Below are 23,474 nucleotides of genomic sequence, written 5' to 3' on the forward strand. Positions count from 1 at the left end.
TCCACCAAGCCCCCTTCTGTATCTCCATATCTGGCTGGGATAGACAACACCGCTCGGCTTGGTGCCGAGGATTGCTCAGCATTTAACAAGAAAGAATGGGAGCGTTAGAGAGGAAGAAGGGGAGGATGTGGAGGGGGAGGAACAAATGTTGCATGAGGTATCAGGGAGGGAGAGCTTGAAAAAGAGAGCCGTGGAGCGGAGAAAGTGAGAGACCAGAGGGGACCACGGTGACTGATAGAGAATTTCCAAACACAGAGGAGGCCAGCCATTTTCCTCACACATCTGTTTTGTTCTGCCACCTGTGAACACTCACTCACACATAGGCATACGCACACAGAAGATCATCATGTTGTACTGGAAGCTCCCCCTGGCAGTGGGTGCGTGGTCAATATGTATATGTCTGACTCTGAACTATGAGGACGATATCGAAGTCAACTATGCCGACACCTACTACAACGAAATCACAGAAGATGAAACGCCAGAACGTAAGTGTTACACTTGACCAATTCACTCCAGATTTGAATGCTTCACTTTTCTTGGCAGTTAGGAGTGGTAAAATTTTACTTGAAAAAAAAAAAAAGTCTAAACATTTAAACAAACTAACAAGATAAAAACTAACTAAACATAGGCTGTAAATAAGAATAACTTGGAAGTCTAACAAATATTTCACAACTTTGGGGCTTCTACTGTAATGTGTCAGGCGTGACAAAGCTGGAAATTATATTTGTTGGAAGCTTATGGACATTTCATCATCTCAGGCCAAACTAAATGAACAAAGTGCACGCCTAACAGCACACAGCTTGCATTTTACAAGTTTGTTGATTTAAACCTAGCAGGAGGTCTCTTAAACAGCAGCAAATGTCGCTCGGGCAACATCCCAGTTTTTATAAAGCTGACTGAGCATCCTTTAGACGACTAGTACTGTGTGTAATGACAACAACATTGGTCACACTAATAGAAAAGAGTGACATAAAGAAATGAAAGTGAAGAAAGTGAGGTAGCCCAAATGAAGACACTGACAGTTTAACCCTTAACGGAATTTGAATATGTGTCGATGAATTTGAGAGAGGGTCCATGGCACAGTTTATTTAACTTTTTGTAGTCCTTCCAACATTTTTTTCCCATAATAAATAATGGAAAAAATTCTTTTTAGGGTTAACTTGAATTTGATGCTCACTGAATTGAGGTCACATGACAAGGTTGACCCGTAAGAATATCCATATATATATTTTTCCCTGATTGGTTGGGGGAAATTTTACCGTCACATCATGAGAGAGGATTTCTATCAAAAAGAAAAAAAATCAAACATTTAATGTTGAAGTTACTCTTGTTTCTGATTGTTTAAATCAGTTTGCATTAAGTCTCCAGATTGTGTTTTTTTGATTTGGAAATTCTAACCAAAAACACGAAAGCCACTCTGGGGAACATGAAGTGTTTAAAACACACCCAGCAAGGTTTACTGTCTCATCCCCATGATTCTAAGTCATGTAATGAGGTGAAGATCAAAATTATGCAAGTTCATTTACAGACCCACTGAAATCCCCTAGAAATGTTTCTCTGACCTACTTTTGTGAGTCATTGGCAGGGCAAAAAGCCTCACAGTATTTTTTCTTGTAGGAATTCACCAACCTGAACCTTTGTCTCAGGGACCAAATTCTTTCATGGTTGATCTGGCACTAGTAATGAATGGTGCTTTTAGAGTGGGCCCCGCCAAATGGCACGATGTTAATTAGCTGCAACTCCCAAAAGGTTACCATGGGGGTGTAGTTTTACACTTGACAGTTGGGCAGACACCTCTGTGACTGTTACAGCTGTGTGGCTTCCAAATGCTTTCCGTAATCATGTTGACACTGCTCCATGTAGCGCTCATAGTTCTGCTCAATGGTCCTGAACCACACCAGAGTTTGTTTGCAAGACCACCTCTTAAAGCTGCCTGGGTCCATTTGTTTGGTGTGCCCCAGGGTTTGGATGATCAAGAGAATATCCAAACAAATCTCGTCGACGGTTAATGGACAATGTACTTGTCATTCTCAACATTAGAGTGCTTGCTTTGGTACCCTGCAGTAGAAAAATGATTCACACTTTTATTCCACTTTACAAGCCATATTTGTATTTCACACTTGATGTTGAACAAAGACAAAATAAACTTCAATTGAAAACTAGCAGGAGGAATTTGTCATGTTAACTAAGTTGTTCTTTCTCCTTTTTCCATCTGTAGCCACACCGAGTGCAACTCCCTGTAATTCTCCAGACCTCACAAAGTGGGACAAAATTTTCTCAATGCTGGAGAATAGCCAGATGCGGGAGAACATGCTTCTGCAGTATGCTGATGACATTGTCAAAGTGGAGATGGGGTCTCTACGTGGGGAAATCCTCAGGTCAGTTGGACCACTGAATGGGATGTTTATGCAAAAATGACAAAAAGCATCTGGGTCCCGTTGAGTAACATTTGATATTTTACAATTACCAAAAACGGATGATCACAAGTCACAGTATTTAGTCATAATAGATTGCAGTAACTCCGTTTTAATCATTGATGTTGCTTCCGTTGGCTAGATTTGTGGCCCAGTATGGTGGTTCATGTGGGGTTGCAGTGGAGACAGCGGGAAAGAGGTTGGCCTTGCAGTTGGAAGGCCGACTAAGAGAATCCCTTGAACGATTAAAATTTGGAGATTACATTACCACCGCTGATGGAAATTCTGTTGGGAATTCAAAGCACCTGGAGGCAATGATGCAACAGCTTCTCTCTGCCACACGGAGTCAGACGACCCGACTTGGTAAGCTAGAAACCAGCTGCTTCAGCCACCAGGGAGGTGCGAAAGAAACATCGCAACTTCCACAGGGTGGAAGAGTTGGCCACAGAGAGCAGGAAGTTACAACACAGGAAGTAGCTTTGGAGGCAGCCTTGGCTATGCTGCAGCAGACGAGAATGGAGATCCAGGAGGTACTAAGTTCATCACGGCGCAGACACCTGCCTGCAGGTAAACTGTGGACTCTCTTTGGATTTGTCTTCATTTTTTCCCAACGTGTCATCCTAATTGAAATCAACTTTGTTAATTGTCAAAAAGTACATGACTCAATCTTTGGTGAACTTTCTTTTCACACAGGTAATGAGATGGCCATCCTCTTCCCCATGCGTTCACGTCGCATCTACACTTCAGTTATACCCGATATCCCTCTTTCACTGTCCTCCTTCACTGTCTGCCTGTGGGTGAAGCCAGTCACAGTCTCCAACAAGACTGTTCTGTTCTCTTATGGCAACCGTCGCAACCCATATGAGATCCAACTCTTGCTCAGCCAAACATCAGCCCTATTCACAATTGGAGGAGAGACTCATCTGGTGGAGGCACGAGGTGTAGTCAAGGGAAAAGAGTGGCTTCACCTATGCGGGTCTTGGTCCTCTGAGCAGGGCCTGGCAACCTTGTGGGCAGGTGGGGAAAAGGTTGCTTCCACATCGGGAGTGGCAGAAGGACACATCCTGCCAGATGGAGGTTCACTCCAGTTGGGTCAGGAAAGGAACGGTTGCTGCCTTCTGACCCCAAGCAGCAGTGGGAACGGGGTGCCAGGCTTTGAGGCAGGGTTCGATCCCAAGCTGGCATTTGCGGGCAAAATGACGGGAGTGAACATGTGGGACAAAGTGCTGCCGGAGGAGAAGATTTCCCAGATGGCTTTGAAAGAGGGCCAGGGCTGGGAGGAAAGAGGGAACATAGTGGCATGGGGTGTGACAGAAATGGTGCCACATGGAGGCGCTCTATTTATCAACTAAAATAAATTCCCAGATATTCATAAGCCTCGACCTTACCTATCACAAACATTTAAATCACTTTCATACTAAAACTGAGGAAATATCATCTTTATGAAAAGATTTCAAGGTTTATTTTTGCACCACAATCACTTTTACTGAGGCTACATGTCACACTCGTTCCTCATTGCAACACACAAACATTGTCAAGCATTCATCTCGGAAAGCGTGTGTTGTAGCGGGAAGCGTGCTGCGAGCGATGTTTACCAAAGACCTAATTAGGGTGAAAGAAAGAGTCCATTGTGAAAGTGAGCAACTTCTGAGCCAATAAATAAAAACTCAGTAGACACAAGAGGGGAACCAGAGGACAAAAATAATAAAAATGTTTTAGTTGTAGCGCCATTTTTCAACTTTTATTGATACATTTAAGTCATTATTATATGTCTAGTTTTGTCATACACGGCTAAAATCCATCTTTTGGCATGTCCAACTTGGTCTTTGCTTTTCTAAACTAAGGACCATCCACAGTTTAGTCTCCTGTTGGACTAAATAAAAAAGGTACCATGTAAAAAAACTTTGCAGTGTAATGACCCATGCATCATGTGATCCAGGCAATACTTGTGACTAAAACCTGCTGTGCATATTTCCTGCTAAGCTCAGCCGACTCTAGAAATAACTTTTAACATTGCAGCTGTACGCAATGTCGTATTTTTTTTTCCACTTTTAGCCTCATCAAGTTAAGTTCGTTGCATTGCTTTGTACTCATCATGTTTACATTTACGTATATTAGTCATTCTATGTCTGCGTAGTCAGCTGTTCAGTACTTTTTACACATAGTGTAATATATATTTTTTTGCATTACAGTTACATTGTAAATTTGTTATATTTGAGTTTCATTGTTTTTATATACGTGAGGGGAATGTTTACAAGGTCTGTTTTTTTGTGAGTTAAATTGTTTTGTAGAATACTGTACAGAGGTATTAACTGAATTTGGTTTCCCTGGTAATGTCAACGGGTGAAAATGAATGTATTTGCACAGAAATATATTTTGAACGAAGAATGTGGGATGAATAAACATATAATAGTGTATTTTTTTTGCCAAAGTTTTTGATTTCTGAGAGAACCATTTCCCATTGTGGCTAAAGGATGGTTATATTTATTGTATACCTTACATATACAAATACAATAACATAATATGAGAATAATTACTGCAAAAAAATTCAAGCAGTGGGGATGGGCAGTATTCAAATTATGACACCAATTTGTCAGCTCCTTGTTACACCAGGGTGTACAATAATACTAATTTCATACATATTTTGTAGCTCGTGCTGACAACCTTGAGTCCGTCTAATATAGGCTGGGCTTGCAGACCAAATCCGTAATTTATGTTTGCTTACGTTTTCACCGAATGGAATGGGTTACAAATTGCACTTTTGCCCAAAAAAATAAAAATAAAACCCACATCATGGTCTGAAAAATATGAAACATCCAATTTTGTCATGACAGTACATTTTCTCGACACCATATATTGTTAATTTTAATGTGCTAATGGCAAAGCAGCATCAACGTTTACAGTAGTTTGTACACTGTTGAATAGGAGGGAGTTCTTCCAACTATCCATTCATTTATTTTCTGAGCCGCTTATCCCTTTTGTGAATTGCTTCTTTTAGCGTGATGTGTTGGTCGTGGCACGGTTCAACTGGCTTCAATATTAGCTAGCTCCTGATTCCAACATTTTCTGTTAGGGTAATGTCAGTCCATTAATTTTGTGTTTCCTGGCTGCACAAGCAACTTACACGCACATGCACACACTGACTCACACTCTTCTCATATTTAAACTACAGTATGTATGCATACTGAAAGGAATCTTACTATCACCAATTTGGACTGAGCAAACATTTGATACTTTCTTTAAATAATTTAAGTGAAGACAGTATGAACATTCACCAAAGAAAAGAACATTGAAAAGTTAAATACATTAATATTATTAGCATTATTAATAATAATAATAAAGATGAGATGACGTAATAGAACAGTTTAAAGCAGAGTTGCTGAGTTGCTGTTCTCTGATCTACAGGAAGACTAATCCTAAAAGTTTCATAAAAGCTGTTCATTCAATTTGAACTTCAATTTTAGGAATTAATAAAGGACCTCTATCACAAGAGCTAAGAATTCTGGGTGACTCATAAGTTCAAAGCAAATAGGATGGATAAAGACCATTAGGAGCTTTATAGCCAATAAAAAATACAATAAAATGAACACTCCAATGGCTTTCGGCCCCTCAAGACAAAGTAGAATAGATCTATGCTGCTCAGTGGAAGATGTACTGCTTGATAGCTCACATTTTAAAATCTTGAACTTGAGTGTCAGTCATGCTCATATAACCACAATATCAGCAACTTATCACATTATTCACCTCACCCATGCATTACATCAGCGTAGTTTCCTTCACACAGCGACACATGAGTGAAGAGGTCATCTGTTTTTGTTTATATGAGCTGCATGTGTTGGCGCATGTTTTCCGTGTTTACGTTACACTGTTTACATTCACATCCACCCATGGTTGGCAGGAGTGAAATATCAGAGCTCGGTTTTATGTGCCGAAACACCACAAAAAGAAAAATATAATTGGGAGTTGTTACTTTCGAGGCCTCAAACTTCATCATCCGTCTACTGTTTGGTTGTGTCATCGTCTGGCTTTAAAAAGGACCACCGACAGTTTGTCATCCCCGGCGAGCTGCACCAGCGGGTTTTGTGCAATTGTAACGATAAGATCTTTTTGGCATCGTTATCGGTTTCCTCGCTTTCTCGCAGCTTCAAGTGTTATCACGGAGTCAACAATTTCTGCAGTGCCACATCGCAGCTGACAATGCATGCTATATCAGTATAATTCTGTGAGTATTGTCCAACCTGCAAGCACGCTGAGCGTTATGGCCTCCGTATGCTCAGCCAGTAGATCGATCTCAACTATAGCAGCCAGCGAGAGATAACTGGACATGTTCCTGCTCAGCTCTCTGTTCCCTGTATCCAAGAAGCGCACCGCCACCGGGACAGCCAACACCATGACTGACGGACAACTGTAATTCTGTGAAAAAAGAATGAGAAGGATAAGGGAACAAGCAACAAGATGATCACCATTGAGAACAGTAGAAAACTTTGCCAAAACATTATTTCAACTGTGGAAAAAAACGACAGGTATTTTTACAGGTATTAGTTGTGAGCAAGATCTGTTTGACAGTAATGTAATGCACTAATTACAGGAATCTGAGGAAATAGTAATAATACAAGATATACAGAAAGGGGGAGCACAACTCCCACAAAAGCAAGCAGCAGGTGGACAGAGACGCACTAGCGCCCTCAATTGGTGAATGGCTATATGAGTGCATGGAGTATGTGAAGATGAGGACAGCAAAGGGAGATTTCTGCTAATCTGCCACTTAATGGCATGATGTAAAAAATTGTATATGTGACAACTATTCTTGCATGTTGGTGCTATGCTATTATTCCCTGACTAAATGTTCACTCCATACTTGTTTGCCTCTTAGCGGACTAAACAGTTGGAGCATCTGTGGATCAAACAACAGGAAGTCAAAGTGAGAACAGAAGCACAAAGCAGACATATGGCTAGAGGGTAAAGGAAATGAAAGGGCAGCTGGAGTTGAAAAGAGACCGTCATAACTGCTGGGAGTTTGAGCAACAAAACCGGGTGCTTTTGTCAAATGTGTGTGCGTATGCGTGTGTGGCGGTGTGTGCATGCGTGCGCTAAGACACCACATGATTACAGGGGTATTAAGCACATTCCTATTTCCACAGCGAGTACGTGGAGGAAGAACAGAGGAGAAATAATCTGACATTATTTACATCATGTAGCTGTGGAGATCTGCTGTGGGAATACACAGGCCCAGCAGTAACTCTATTTTGGTATAGCCCACAAGATGGCGCTATTTATTCTATCTCTCATTCTATGAGTAGTTTCTCAAACCAACTCCTCCATACTACTTTCCTGTTCAATACTGATTAAACCCTTGACTTATAGTTCTGGACTTAAAAATGATGACTGTAGAAAACAAAAATCCTCCCCAGTAGTGATTTTAGGCTTGTTTTCTGATCTTTTTTTAAAGATCCCTAAAGAAATGCCCACTTTTACATTCAAAATTTGCGGGCTTGATATTTAGACTGGAGTTTGGAATGAAACTCTAACCAAGATGGATGGCAATCACCCAAGGGACCAATGACTTCTTTCCTAATTTAATTCTGGTGCTACCTTGACAATCCATGCGGCTATTCAGGCTCGGCTATTGGACGACCAATAAGGCACCTGCTAACTGACCACAGGTGTCAAAAAGTTGGATATTACCTAATGTCCCCAAAACGTGACCAATCATCCCCATAATTAATGTGCACATCACTACTAATGCCAACTTCAATCGCTGAAGATATCAAAACAATCTGTGGCTACTGCAGTTTTCTGTTAAGTATGCCTAAGGAGCAATGGACGATGCATGCTTAATCTCAGATAATTACTGATGAAAGCACATCATTTTATCCTGTCAGCAAGAATACGCTAAACTGATTTTGTTGAGCGAGCAAGATTGAACACATTGCATAGTTAACTGTGCAGGTGCATGACTGTGTGTGTGTGTGTGTGTGTGCATGTGTGTACCTGCAGGATGCAGCTGGTAATGTCGGAGGCTATCTTGGTGTGCGGCGTGTCCTCGGAATTGTCACCTTGAGGCGTGAGGTTGTGTTCTAGACACGACTCCCAAAGCCCTACCAGGGCTGTGCTGTGCCTCTCGATGGAGCTCGTCTCCCTGATGGCAGTGGTGATGCGAGTGATACAAATCTCTACAACCGCCTGGTCATTGTCGTTGGTCAAATAATCCTGCGTGAAACACATACTGTATTTAAATTACGAGGGCCATTTTAAAGACAGGAATATACCGTATTTTCCAGACTATAAGTCATTGTTTTTTTCATAGATTGGGTTGGGACTTATATGTGAAATTATTAACACATTATTTCTTCATTAAGAAATTACTTACTCACAAGTATATCATTTCACATGTTATTTTCACACTAAACCGCATAAGGGCGCTCTAGGCCTGTGGAATAATTGAAACCGCAACTGACGACGAGTCTGATGTTTAATTCCGGAGTCAGCGGAGTTGTTTATGAGTGACACAGTGGACAAAGATTTCGATGGATTTAAGGATTTGGAGTGACACAGATGGCTCGATAAACTTATTTATGCTATAGTTATTTGAATAACTCTTATTATGTTACGTCAGGCACATTTTCAGTTCCTCTTTTATGTGTTTATATAACATTAGCATATCCTACCGTTCAGCCTGTTGCCTATTAATGTCTGTTCTTGGTGTTGGATTTTGTCAAATAAATTGTGACTTCTACTCAGGTGCGATTTAGATATCTTTTTGCCCCCTTTATTATGCATTTTATGGCTGGTGTGACTTATTCTCCGGTACGACTTATACTCCGGAAAATACGGTATATTAAAAACAGGCGACAAAAGTCACTATGAGGAGAGCTTTGTAATTAATACGTTTCCATGATGTCACAGGACCAGAGACTATCCATGGATGTTCTTTGGATCAGTGAATTTTACTTAGACTAGCAATATCTGAGACATCTTTTGGTCATGTTCCCAACGTCTACTATTTGGCCTACTAACTGGTGAGCAGGAGATGGACTTGATCTGGTTCAGAGCCTGTGACAAGCAGTCTTCGATCGCAGCATCCTCCAGTGAAAACAGATCGCCCGCTCTGGACAAATCCCTCTGGCCCAGCACCTGACTGAAGAGTTGGTGCATCCTGGTCCTGGTAGACAATGCTTTTGTGACCCAATGGTCAGCAAAATTTTAAAATCCCCTACAATATAATGAGTATAACTCCAACATGATGGTTGAGAGTTGACTCAATTCTGATGAAATTCTATTCTGCAGCTTTTTTAAACTCTTGGTTTCAAGGGACCATTGAAACAGTTCCAGCAAGATCCCAAGACAAAAGAGTACATCCACTTTGAAAAGTCACTTTTGTGTTTTTGCCATTATTCAGGCTAGTGGAAACCTCAGCGATATTTAGTTGTTTCCATTCAAATTTTCATCCCCTGTGTCCCAGATCAAGGTATGTTGGAAAAAGGATCAACTTGGCCCGATGTTTTTCTGGGTCTGCACGAAGCCTGTTACCATGGAGACAGCATATTCCAGAGAATGTAGTCGTGTCACACCCGAATCCTGATAGACAAAGAGAGAGAGGGAGGAGGGGGGGAGCAATCACTAGCTGCAAATTCTGGGACGTTAAGTTTGTATGTTTTCTTGTAGGCATTCATTTGCATAAAAAAAGCATGCTATAATAAGACAAACTGGGTCACTCACTTCAGTTAGGAGCAGAACAATGCTGTATTAAATACCGACCACATCAAATGACATGCAGAAACTACAGTGGTGATGGGAAAACGAAGCTCCAAATTTGCTTCATGAATCAGTTCCTGTATTTTTGATGACACTGTTCAACATTGGGAAACTGAAACAAGACTGACGTGCCCTTTCTTCAAGCTAATATTGCCATTGAGGTGTCAAAAAATACAACTGATTTATGAAGACAAATTTTCAACTTCATGATGGAAATCAGTGTACACCATGTTGACAAATGTTCTCTTGGATTCCAATGACTAAATATTAAGAAAAAAACTCCTCGGCTGTCACTTTTGCTCATTCTTCATCACTGATCATCGGATTCAATCATCAAGTTCAAGTCGGAAGGCTATCTGGTGTTACTACAATCCTCCTCCAATATGCTACAAAGCCACAGTATTTAAGACTTTTGCAGACTTTGCAAATCTCCACCAAGTCAAAGCAATTTCATTTGTGTCAAAACCACAAGACACACCCTCATTGATTGTTGCACTGCGGACCTGTGGGGGTAGGGACCGGGCCGGCCTACGAATCTGAAAGTCCATATCCATTGATGCCCATTGAAATGCTTTCATGGGCTATTTTTTAAAATATTAAAAAAGTCCATAAAGAGGTAAATCCAAAGGTGCCAGACTACAGTATGCAGGATCCACTTTGTATGTCTTCATTTGTCAAAATGTTACAAATATGAAAAACAAATTCTGTATCAGCAGCACCCACATTTAATACATTTAACTTTATCCACCTATTGAGGAAATATGTATATTATAATGGTACAATTTACAAGCAAACAATAACATGCCAAAGGACACACTAATTTCTTATTGCTGATACTAAACAGACTATATTTTGCAGAGTCTTGTGATGGAGAGATGGAATCGCGCTCGCACACAAACACTTTGACTCTTTCTTAAAACAAGCAATCCAGTGTGTTTGCTGTTTTTTCATAAATTAGTTTGCTTAGAACACAACTCCACAGCCATAAGCATATGTATCTGTGTCACAGCCAGCAATCTTCACTTGGTTCCCTCTACAGCAGAACCAACTCATACCCTTCATCCAGTCATGTTGGCAAAAGACCAAATAGACCAAAGAAAGGCACAAAGAAGAGCACTTTGGATAACTTTGGCTGTGGAAACCCGCCCATGTTTCCTGGGTAACCACATCAGGAATCCTTGCTGGTCAGAACACTTACACAGAAGTAGTCTAACCATGTAAGGAGAGTTATCTATCACTAAAAGATATGTGAGTGAGTGAGTGAGTGAGTGAGTGAGTGAGTGAGTGAGTGAGTGAGTGAGTGAGTGAGTGAGTGAGTGAGTGAGTGAGTGAGTGAGTGAGTGAGTGAGTGAGTGAGTGAGTGAGTGAGTGAGTGAGTGAGTGAGTGAGTGAGTGAGTGGATGTGTATATAGTTTACTCGCCAGCTCATCACTTCCTGTCTCATCTGTGAGCTTTGATGGGTTTCAAGTTGGAAAGTAATTACAGTAAGAAAACTATATGATCTGGCTTAAGGATAGAATCTCATTCAATTGTGCAAGCCAAGTGGTCAGTGAGTGCGCATTTAAAAAAAACATGTGGAAAAGTGTTCATTTTAAAACTATTTAACCTATCTGCTTGGTACTACTAATCACCCAGCTCCAGCTGAGCGAGCGCAGGAATGCAACCTTTAAACACACACTTAAATTCCAGTTGGACACTCACCATTTGAGTTCACAAATAACTTGACTACTACCTTACATTTGTTGTATTTTCTGTGGTAGGTGGAGGATGTTACAACTGGTCATGTTTTAGCATTGGATGAATGAATGTTAAACTGAGAAGCAATGAATGGGGCACTAGTTGAGGGGTGACTGTGATGGGTGGTACACGCTGGGGGGGCCTTGGAAAAGTGCCGGGGTATATGGGGACAATTCCACTTGAGGGTCTGCTCTCTTTCTGTTCATGTGGCCCACTGGCTTTCCTACTGTCTTCACTTAGCACACAGCGAGACGGAGAACACTGGCTCTTTTGTACCACCTATAAGACAGACCCCTCCCTCCTTCACCACTGCATGTCTGCACGTCCCTCTATTCATTCAGCCTTATCCAACTGTATAATGTGCACCTGCGTTGCATGTGAGACGTACATACAAAATATTTTAAGAGTGAGGTGTGTACAAATAATGATCATGTTAGACAAACAACTCCATTCATATCACATTTACAAAGAAGTAAACAGTTCACATTTTCATGACACATTCAATCTCTGGGTGGATGAGTTTGCAGTTCGTCTAACCTTGTTGAAATGGCTCTTTATATAAAATCATTCCAACCAGTTTATACTGTCCCAGGTCACGTAAGACACATGTAAGGAGAGACAACCATTAACTCACTCACTGAACAAGGCAGGCAATTTCATCACTACAACATCAATGTCTTCATCTGTAAGCAGATAATGGCGTCGCAGTGGATGACTGATAAATACGTTGCACATTTTTGCTATGCCTGTTTGGGTACGTCAATTCATCCCACATTCCAAAACATGCTTGGTAAATTAAAGACTCCGAATTCTAGGTGTGAATGTTTATCTATATGTGCCCTGGCGTCAAGTTCTAGGTGTACACTGTTTCTTGTCTGCCCAATGTCAACTGGGATAGGCTCCAGCACACCCTTGACCCACGTCAGGATAAGCTGCATAGAGAACGGATGGATATGGCACATTGTTTTTTCACACTGGCGCTCTGCCAAATGTACATACTGAAGTATGGTCACCTGAAGTCAAACATTATAACACTTGTTGTTGATTATTGGAAAGTTGGAGGCCAACTTGAGAAATATGCAGCAACCCTGGTTAATAAAAACGTGAATCTGTTAAAGGGCCACTTCCTTTGCTTCTTGTGCAATTTTCCACAAAAGCATGTATTTTTAACACAAGTCACAACATGGAAAAAAAACTGTTTCCAACAGAAGTGTAAAGGCAAAAGTAATACTACAAATCCTATATATTCTTGTTGAAACATTCAAATGTCAAGCATGTTTAACACTACACTGCCACTTTTTCATTGCTAAGCCCACTTAGGTCCTTTATAACCAGAACATACAGTGCATATTTTATTCCATGACATCCCAAAGACACTTTTTATAATTCCAGCTCTATAGTAAATAATACGACCATGGGCTAGTGCTAAAATGTTCCCTAACTGAGACTGATGCAATAGATTACAAGAAGAGACACAAGGAAAAATTGTACGCCTACAACAGCTGCAGAAAAACTGCTTTAATAAAACTAGGCTGAGCATAAGGGATGTAAATTGGTGAATAATTATCTTTCTCGCCTAAAACCACAATAAAGACTTGTTCTAACAGTCCAACAATTACTAGTAACAATAATACTATGTTCTATGCATGCTTACCTGACATTTTACAAATGCAACAGCTCAATTTCGAATTTTCAAAAATAAAATTATAATAAAAATAAAAATACTGGTTACTAGGCTGACATTGTACCCCAAATTATTACAGAAAGCATTTGCTGTTTTTTTCTTTCTAGTTAATGCATTGCTTGTATTTATTTTGCACATTTTTGGGTGATCGTCCTTAAATTTGGGCTAACCTGAGAAAATAATTACAGGGCAGTCTATGTGGCTGGCTGCTGTCCAGTTTGGTTGTGTTCCCCACCTTCCACTAAAAAGACTGCTGGGATAGGCTCCAGCATGTTTGCGGCCCTCGTGAGGATAGAGCGCTTCGGAAAATGGATGGATGGATGTAGAAGAGGCTGTATCAGAGAATGTCCCCTTGGTCCTTGGAGTCCATGGAGAACATGTTATATCATTTCCTTGACATTTAATATACATTACTAATCAAAAAGTCAAGTTTTATTAGCTGCACTTCTATTTTTAAGTTCTTACCTGCCAGCTATAACAAAGTGAGCCTAATCATCTAATGGATTTAAGTCACCTGACTTGCTCTGCACACTATATCCAGTATATGGCCTTTGGCTTCATTGTCTTCATATTCGGTTTGATATCTGGCCTTTAATGCACCACTGGGCTCAATTCAATCATGCATATTCAATTCAAATGTGGCCGTGCATGAATCAAAGTGTGGGATTGGAGTTTCTCCTTGTACATTTCACACTGAGAGGATTTCCACAGTAGAGAGGGAAAGCTCTGGTGGAACAGTGTCTCACGTTCACATGCATTTCTGAAACATTCATTATTCATCAGCTCCCAGCTTACTTTCACAGCCAAAACTCACAGTCTCGCACTGTGGAGCGCAACATAAGCATGTTCACAGTTCATCAAAGTTTGAGTAGGCAAAAGTAAAGTAAAGCTATTTTCAAGTATATAACAATATATATTTTATGTGTTTGTAAGATAACCAACATTTACATAATATATGTATGAACGTTCTTCTTTCTGTGATACTCTGATGGCTTATAGCTCAAACTTGGTACGAGTTATTCAGTGCATCGTAGCAAAATGACTGCAGGCATTCAGTAGAGCTACATAGTGTGTATGTATTAAGGGCAGATCAGTTAAGCAGTAGAACGGTTGTTTGACCAAAACATCATTGACACTTGTTAACACAAACAAATAATAATATCCAACACAATTACACATAACTCAGACAGAGCGGGATCTGAACAACTGACTCTTTAGTTAATGATCGACCCACTCTATCACCTGAGCTACGTACGCCACAAGATTGGTATACCCGAAAAAATGTATGCCAATGTGAGTGCAACGGAAACTACACGCAATACAAACCTCATCAAAATACATTGATTGGTGATGAATACACACGCGTGGCGAAATAACTCAAATAAGAATAATTGTAGAATGCAGCCAGAGATGTATTGCCCAGGTTAACTACATGTGATGTTATGTTTTACATTTGTATCATTTATGCACTATTGTTGACATTTGTATTGTCACTGACCACTGTTGTCGCTTGTGGATGTAAATAGACAATTTGAGCAAAATTGGGCACAAATTAGGCATTCAATCAGAATTGGGCTCCTGAAAGTGATAATAGAGAGAAATCTACCATCTGCATGATAGTCGGGCCGATACTCCAGTCTATTGTCGTATCTTGATCCTGCTCTTGTATTGTATCTTATTTGGTCATGCTGGTGTATCTAATAAGGTGAATGATGTGAGAAGTCAATGAAGGATTTTACTCCGAATTGCAAGTTGAGGCTGAAGAAGGATTTGTAGTACAGGCATTGCATCGGAGTGGTGAATTACTCTACGAGATAGAAAGGCAACAAAACAAGTAAAGTTGTTTACAGGTGAAGGTGCTTGACAAGTCTTTGACCTTGAAAAATGTCCCCCTCTATTCCTTGTTACCTCCACACAATATTATTATTGTCATTAGCACGGGAGGCAAATCTAAAAAATGTGAGTAATGCGACTCAACTCGCCTCTAAACTCAAAACACATTCCAATGGATTTAGGCGCCAAGGGGGAGACAACTGGATGGAGGCAAAGCAGGTGTAGCACAGCAAAATACAGTCGGGTTTTTTTTTTTTATCAGCACAGATTAATAATTAAATTACTCTCATTGCCTCTTGACTATGTAGGAATTCTTCAAATTGCATGATGCGCCGCTGCCAACAAATACCTCCGTCTGCAGTCAACTTTCAAGGAATGTAGGCGACGTTTACGCATTTGCACCGAATGACTCGAATGACAGCAAGCTGCGTAACGTGACAACCCGATTCCCCCTTTACTAACCCCAACAGCGTCGTGCCGCTTACCTGGGAAGAAAAAACAGCCCGTGGATGAAAAAGCAATTGAGCGCAGCAGCTTCCAAGCGAGATAGAAAGCAACACACACACAAAAAAAACATTTATATCCCGATGAGCCTCCGTACAAGCTTCAAGTTCCTCTATAGAGAAGCCCATTCTGTGCGTCTCCACCGGGTACTACTGGAAAGTGCGCCATCATGTGGTGAAGATATGTGCAGCCAGCAACAGGTGGGCCAATGGAGGGGGGGGGGGGGGGGGCGGTTTTGGTTGCTTAAAGAGCGCCATGTATTTGTATTTAAACAATTCAAAAGTCCCTTTTCCATGCTGCAGGCATGTTCCTTTTAAGAGATACATTGCGTGTTGATGGACAGGTTTGGGTATAGTGCCTTCAATTGTTATAACAAATCTGAGTGACAGGCACACAAAAAACAACAACAGTGATTCATGTCACAGTAAACCCAACATTTATTTGAGAATCACACTTACATATAAGCCACTGGACCATTTGTTACCACATAACAACATACGTATATGTATATAGCTGCTCTATTTCTTAGATAAATAATTTATGCTCGACACCAGTGGATGGCAGTGTTTCCCCAAGTATTTTTGTTTCACACTACTGACGCTGATATATCATAAGTAGTCAGTTTCTGATTTCAAATTAAGACAATTAATGGCACTTTCTAAAAAATAAAAAAAATAAACTTAAAAAAAACTTTACTTGCTCTAACGATAAATGAATACGTCAACAAAAACAGTATATTTAGTTGGTAAAATAAACCTAATCCAAACACGGTTTTTTTAAGAATAGGCATTATGACACCGTGTAAAAAAAGAGTACATTGATTTTTTTTCAATATAATCTTCATCATCATGCGAATTTTGTTCACTTTGTTCTGAAAATGTAACCGGATGTTGTTCTGGCTATGTTAAGCTCCTTGACGCATTTTGGTACCCACCAGTGATGGACGCCAGCAGAAATGCTGCTGCTGACGGGACGAGATGATCATTTCACTGTTTGTTCAACATTGGCGAGTATTTCTTAGAAAATCGTGCAAGTATGTAGGGGAAGTTAGTAAATGACAGTAAACAATCTGTAGTCTCCATCGTGTTTATTTGGTTCTGGTGAGTGGAATTCTCTCTATCTTGGCTAGGAAGCGGTATTTAATCAGTAAACAGTAAGCCTCTCAAAACAATAAGCATATGGCCAACCGGGATTCGAAATAGAATTTGCAAAAGCAGGTAGCCCCCCCACCCCATGACTGACCTATAAAGCGCACTTTTTAGGGACATCAGTGGTGAAACAAGAAGGTAAGGTAGCTGCAAACCCGCACAAATCAAGATCAAGTCAGTTGCACCTTTAATTTCCTCTCATTTCAAATTTTTGTTTTTGCATATATGATTTCATTTTGTGGGCAAAGGACAGCAGGTTGAGGGGATCTCATGGCCACTGCACGTTTTCCCGGCAAGAGCGTAAACGCTAGCTGGAACTCCCCGACGCTGGACAGACTTGTGTGCGTAAACGGAACCCCGTGGATCTTTTACCTGCTGGAGGAGTGTGTGGATAACATGTGGCAGTACAGCAGCGTGGTGATCGGCCTTCTTTCCATGTTTTGCTTTCTGCTGTCCACTCTTCCGTGAGTAGATTATCTATCCATCTCAATAGTGTATGGTTCTCAAACACGCTATTTTTTGTAGAAAGTGATAAACGTTTTTTTGGTTGTTGTTGTAAGTACAGTGGAGCCTCGGTTTTCGAACACAATCCGTTCCAAAAGGCTGTTCGAGAAGTGAATCGTACGAATTCCGAATCATGTTTTCCCATTACAAATAAGCCCAAAAAAAAAAGTCATTTTTTTCATTTGCGCATTTTTGTCCGATCGCGCGACTGCAGCGCACCGCCGAACGCGCAACCTTAGCGGGTCACCGACCGCGCAACTGTGTCGCGCTAGTTGCATTATTGTGACAGAGCGGCCGCTGACATTTAGAAAATATTTTTAAAGTTCTGATGTACTTTCCCAAATTTAAGTGGACCTCAGTGCGCAGGAAGTTTAATTTTGTCCGATTGCGCAACTGCAGCTCACTGCCGAACGCGCAACCGTAGTGCCGTCACCGACCGGACCGCGCAACTGGACCGCGCTGGTCGCATTATTGTGACAGAGCCGTCGCTGAAATTTAGAAAATATTTTTAAAGTCCTGATGTACTTTCTGAAATTTAAGTGGACCTCAGTGCGCAGGGAGCTTAATTTTTTTCCGATCGTGCAACTGCAGCGCACCACCCAACGCGCAACCGTAGCGCGCCGCCGACCGCGCAACTGCACCGCGCTGGTCGCATTATTGTGACAGAGCGGTCCCTAAAATTTAGAAAATATTTTGAAAGTCCTCATGGACTTTACGAAATTTAAGTGGACCTCAGTGCCCAGGGAGCTTAATTTGGTCCGATCGCACAACCGCAGCGCGCCGGCTGGGCGCTCACTGTCGCATTGCTTTTGGAGCGTCTTTGTGTTTTAGGATGTTTTTACTGCTCCCACTTGCTTCATTTGGAGGCATGATTAGAGTTGATGCAATCCTCAGAGTAACGAGAATGTAATAACGAACGGAGTCAGTTGGCATGCGGGTCCTTTCGGCTCATGTCGCAAGGTTCGACAACCGAATTTCGTCCAACATCCGAAGCAAAATAATGTCGAATTTGTTGTTCTAATACCGAATTGTTCAAGAACCAGGACGTTCGAAAACCGAGGCTCCACTGTATTACATTTTAAACATTTTAAATTGATTTGCCTTCAACACGTTCCCTAAAAAGCTGTGGTCAGGGACAAGAAACTTGATGAATGTGAAAAAAAATAAAAAATAAATACAACTTAGCTGTACTCGGTGATTCTTTACATTCCACTAAACGGAGCCTGATCTTCAGTATATTATCTATTTAGATTTACAATGCTAAAGTATTTGTCTGCCTAGCCTGGTTTCCATATCAGCTTGTCTCTTTACTACTAGTCAGGTCCATGAATCCTATAAGAATGGTAAAGTGGATGAGGCCATGTCCTTTGGCTTCCTCCTCTTCCTGTTCAGCGGTGATGTCACCAGCTTTGTGGGCTGCTACCTCACCAGACAGTTGCCAATTCAGGTCAACACGCACACGCACACGCACACACACGGTGCATCCGTCGTTTTTTTATTTTATTTCCCATACTTTTGTTCGTACCACACTTTAAATGGCGCAGGTGACAAGTTGGAACGAAGCAGAAGCTTTTCCTTTCAATTTCCACATTTGACCGAACATGGTTTCTTATGGTGTCTTCACAGGTGGTCACAGTGGTTTTCTACATCTTTACAGACCTTATTCTCATCTCACAGTTTATTTACTACAAGATAAAGAACAACTTGAGCAGAAGTAAGTGTGCTGTTGTTTGGATTGAAATTGAGCTGGTAAGTAATCAATTGGAAGACCTTAAAAATAATAGGGCAAGTTACAGCCCATTTGATACACAAGTTAGCACAATATGCTTTAAATAACCTGACTCTACTATCTTGGACATTATTTGAGTATTTGCACGTAACCGAACTATACTTCGAATTTCTACAAGCATTTGCAGGTTTACTACTGATGGCATCTGCCTCAATCTTATTCAAATGTGACAGTAAATAACTTCACTGATTAAGTCTCAATTAATAGTAATGTACTGTTTACGGTTTGTTCCTCATTTACCTTTTATGTATTTTTCTACTCTCTGATATGTGCATTGTATTTTTGTGTGTCTATGTTGTAGAAAGCCCTGTGTTGAAATGGCTGTGCTTCCTCTGGTGTTTCACTGCAACACTTCTCCTGTTGGTTTTACCCAAACTCATCATAGACAATTTAAAAAACAAAGAATCTCTCGTAGGTTCATATTTCAGGAAATGGTTTAAAATTGTTGCTGTCCAATAAAACTCTTTCATTAATCAATAGTTGGATTTGTTTATAGTGATCATCAGCTAAAAACCATCTGATTCATAATCTAATGTTGTTGGCACTTTATTAGAACAAGTTTATGGCTATTATTCTAAATCTTGACCATTTTGTTAAATTCTCCTTAAAACAAAGTAACCGATAATAGGAAGATCTATAGAAAAAAAAGTGTTTGATTAACACTTCTACCAACGAAATTAAAATAATAGAAAATGTTTTATTTGTTGAGATTTGATGGTATGGATATGAACACAGATTCCACAAAGAAGAGCTGCAACGAATGATTATTTTGATGATTGTTCAATTAATGGATTAACTGGATTCACAAAAACAACATTTTCCATCCGTTTAGTCAAAAAATGTGATTTCAAATTGGCAGTGCATTGAAACAAATTAATGAAGGTTCACTTACTGTTTTGGACTTCAACGTGTCAGCAAAAGGGCAAAAACAATGTTTTTCTCAAAGTAAAAGCAGATGTTAGTTCACTTTTTTTTTTTTAATTAAACACAAAAGTAACATTCTACTTTCATTAAGGACTACAAATATCCATTTAGGGGAAGAAATTCCAAGAATTAATAGGTCAAATTTAAGGTCTCAAAAAGATTAATCAATTCACAAAATAGTTGGCAATGAAATAGGAAATACAGTCATCCCTCCTACTTCGCGGCTTCAACTATCGCGGCTTCGCTGTATCGCGGGTTTTCAAAAATAAATTAATGATTTTATCGCAGAAATTTCATCATTTCACGAGGTTTCGCGGCCACTTGAGTTTCTTCATTTTCCTTTAATAATGATAGCTTATGTTTAAAAGTCGTTTTCTTGTTTTGAAATGAATAAATTAAAGAGTCAGTACAGTATACTTTATCGTCACATGTGACTTCAGGGCGTTCTCTCTGTTGTATATTTTGGACTAACTCATGTTCCGTAGTGGGAAAACCCCGGATGTGGGAGGGGGAGCTTCGGGGACGTTCAGTGTTGCGATGTACGGCCAGTGAACTGACTGTGATGAAAGGAATAAAGCAGTATCCATCACGTCGTTGTCCGAACCATGCTTGCTACATCAGAACCTGGAAAATAGTAAAGATATAACACTCTCCACCGGCGGTGGCCTTCATCTGGACATAGCAATACACTGTTAGTCTCGTCGCTAAGGCATGAATGCGGAGCGCACAGTCCATTGATATGAAAGTCCCCTAGCAGCGAGCTGGTTGATGTCAGCGATAAAAATAGAATATCTTCCAAGAATAGCTCAAAAAAATCTAGTTTCTATTTCGCGGAAATTCCTATTTCGCGGGTGGGTCTGGAACGTAACCCCCGCGAAGTAGGAGGGATTACTGTAGATTTTTTCCCAATTAATTGTTGCACTTCTTGTCCAGTTAAACATCATCAAACCTGTCATAGGGGACTGACAGAGTTTTCATTGGACAGCATTATTATGCTGTTTTTGTCAACTAATATAAGTGAAATATATGACACAGTGACAGGTGTGAGAGGAGTTTGTACAATAAATTCCCCCCTTTTCTGTTTCATCTCAGGGACCAAGTTCATCTAAAACATTGGAAGTTTCAGGCTATGTATGTGGATACCTGGCCACCGTCTTTTACCTCTCATCGCGCTTCCCACAGCTCTTTAAAAATGTAAGTGACATTTTCTTGGCGTCAGCAATCTGGGTGTGTTTTCCACGAGAGACCTTGGTTTAGCCAACTCTCCCCAGATGTATTCTCCAGACTTGCCTATTCATACATGTGACCAATGAGTAAGAATTTGTGTCCAATTGAGAAGCAGTCATTGGGAGACAATACTGTTGTTGTTCTGAAGAATCATGCCGACTTAACCCCGTGCGTCTGCTAATAATTTGAGTCATCATCGTGCAATTCCAGAATAACCTTGATCCCTGCAAGTTGATATATACTTTATGGACAAAGGTATCGGGTCACACTGGATTTCTTTGCATAAACCACTTCTGTTCTAGTTCCAAAGGAAGTCGACCGAGGGCACCTCTTACCTGCTTTTTGCGCTGGCCATGATGGGCAATGGGACGTATGGGTTGAGCGTCATAATGGTTCTACCAACGCTAAAGGATTCCAAACAGAAGTTCATCATAAAACATCTGGCCTGGCTCATCGGCAGTCAGGGAGTCCTGGTTCTAGACTTTTTCGTATCCTTAGAATCTCAAATTGCAGTTTGTGTCATCTGTTGACATTCTAATCTTGTTAAGCCCATCTTCCATCTGTCAGGCAGTCATTGACACAGCATGATGTCGGAATGATTAACTTAGAGAGGGGTAAATGTGTTGTTTGTTCCTAAATTGAACATTGAATGCATCTTAATAAATTACTGAAAGGACCTTGACCTTGATGACCAGGTAACGATCCAGTTTGTTTTGTACAGGAAGAATAAATCAACCAAAAGGTATACAACACTTGTTTCACTGGAAGTGGAGCCTCTCCTGTGTGAGGAAGAAGAAATTTCAGTCTTATAGCACACCTGAGCTTACCCACCACCTTTCGTCTGCACTTTTGTTGTAGTATCTTGTTAGCCACAATTCTAATAGTACAGCACTAAACAAATCTTGTTTGAGTTCTGGCTGCACATCAACATTGGAAGACAACATTTTCATTTTCAACCAGCTTTGTCATTTCTCAATTGAGTTTATTATTATTGAAAGTGGCTCCTTATGTTCACAGCCTGCCAAAACATGAGCAGAGGAAATATTAATATTCAGATTTCATCATTCACAGATGCATTTTCGGCAGATCGCAGATTTATTTGCTCGATTCATTTCAAATTTAAAGCAGGGGCTCTACAGACATAGCTATACAAGCAGTTTTTCATATGTCCCCTTTAATTGTCCAATCACTGCCCTACAGAGACAATGTTGCATAATGATGTGATGTTGTTCTCAATGTATTCTAGCATCAACTTTTAGGAGAATTGAAATACCTATTTTCCATTATTATTATTATTATTATCATTATTATTATTATTATTATTATTATTATTATTACAGTGCAGTGTTCCTTCAGTGACATTATACCCAATATCTCTTCATAGTTTTTAAGTTGTGCCCTGAAATACAAGACTTACAAACACAAGTTGACCAGGATGTCATGCTGCCCCATCATGGATATTTAATATAAGTATTACTTATATACTTATTGCTATTAAAAACTAACACACATATTGTCATTGGTAATAGGTTTATGATGCTACTGTGTGGAGTTAATTTAGATGGGAAGTATATTTTCAGTTTATTTCCCATGTGCACAGTACAAACAACTACAGCCCCGTGTAATGAAATTCTTACTTTGGTCATTTATGCAATCATAATTAATATAATTTATACTTTACACAAGTGTTTTCATAAGTATTGTATGCTTTTACTATTTTTTTGTGTATTTTGTAAAACTGTAAAAAGTATTTTGTGCACTGTACTTACACTACCCTCAGCGTCTGGCTGATATTGACTGAATAAGCAATAAAATCATCTGTTAAAATATTTGCTTTAGCTGCTCCTTGTGACTTTATCAAAACATGTCTAACTTGTCTAATTTGTACAAGAGTGAAAGTCTTTACACCTACCACTCTCATCATTAATTATGATAGCGATGAAAGTCAGTAAACA

At 40.1% G+C, this 23,474-nt stretch overlaps 3 protein-coding genes across 6 annotated transcripts in view; 2 read left to right on the forward strand and 1 right to left on the reverse strand.

Moving 5' to 3' along the window:
* veph1 (ventricular zone expressed PH domain-containing 1) overlaps window positions 1–16,059 on the reverse strand; it is a 40,493-nt gene extending 24,434 nt beyond the window's left edge. The window contains exons 1-4 of one of the 3 annotated variants that reach the window (XM_085916310.1): window positions 15,909–16,059; window positions 9,945–9,992; window positions 8,406–8,624; window positions 6,653–6,827 (exon numbers count right to left, since the gene is read on the reverse strand). In XM_085916310.1, the coding sequence (XP_085772436.1) occupies window positions 6,653–6,827; window positions 8,406–8,624; window positions 9,945–9,992; window positions 15,909–16,055 (589 nt within the window). In that variant the 5' untranslated portion in view covers window positions 16,056–16,059. Of the gene's footprint in view, window positions 1–6,652; window positions 6,828–8,405; window positions 8,641–9,431; window positions 9,878–9,944; window positions 9,993–15,908 lie in introns of those variants that run through there. The other 2 variants (XM_085916311.1, XM_085916314.1) reach the window with 2 other exon arrangements.
* On the forward strand, window positions 253–4,105 carry ptx3a (pentraxin 3, long a). The gene is made up of 4 exons (XM_085916660.1): window positions 253–485; window positions 2,219–2,378; window positions 2,557–2,981; window positions 3,108–4,105. The coding sequence occupies exons 1-4, from the start codon at window positions 347–349 to the stop codon at window positions 3,764–3,766; spliced, it is 1,383 nt and encodes a 460-aa protein (XP_085772786.1). The 5' UTR covers window positions 253–346; the 3' UTR covers window positions 3,767–4,105.
* An 893-nt stretch (window positions 16,060–16,952) lies between the features above and the next one.
* LOC147054692 (lysosomal amino acid transporter 1 homolog) lies at window positions 16,953–23,330 on the forward strand. Of its 2 annotated transcripts, XM_085916718.1 has the most exons (8): window positions 16,953–17,213; window positions 17,324–17,539; window positions 18,897–19,026; window positions 19,206–19,293; window positions 19,670–19,779; window positions 21,385–21,486; window positions 21,822–22,007; window positions 22,215–23,330. In XM_085916718.1, the coding sequence occupies exons 2-8, from the start codon at window positions 17,346–17,348 to the stop codon at window positions 22,329–22,331; spliced, it is 927 nt and encodes a 308-aa protein (XP_085772844.1). In that variant the 5' UTR covers window positions 16,953–17,213; window positions 17,324–17,345; the 3' UTR covers window positions 22,332–23,330. The 2 variants fall into 2 exon arrangements, with proteins under 2 accessions (XP_085772844.1, XP_085772845.1); XM_085916719.1 differs by lacking the exon at window positions 16,953–17,213 and having other exon boundaries at window positions 17,310–17,539.
* The last annotated feature ends 144 nt before the right edge of the window (window positions 23,331–23,474 follow it).

Source organism: Syngnathus leptorhynchus, chromosome 7 (assembly GCF_054491065.1).
Source record: "Syngnathus leptorhynchus isolate UIUO chromosome 7, UIUO_Slep, whole genome shotgun sequence".
Lineage (NCBI taxonomy): Eukaryota > Metazoa > Chordata > Actinopteri > Syngnathiformes > Syngnathidae > Syngnathus > Syngnathus leptorhynchus.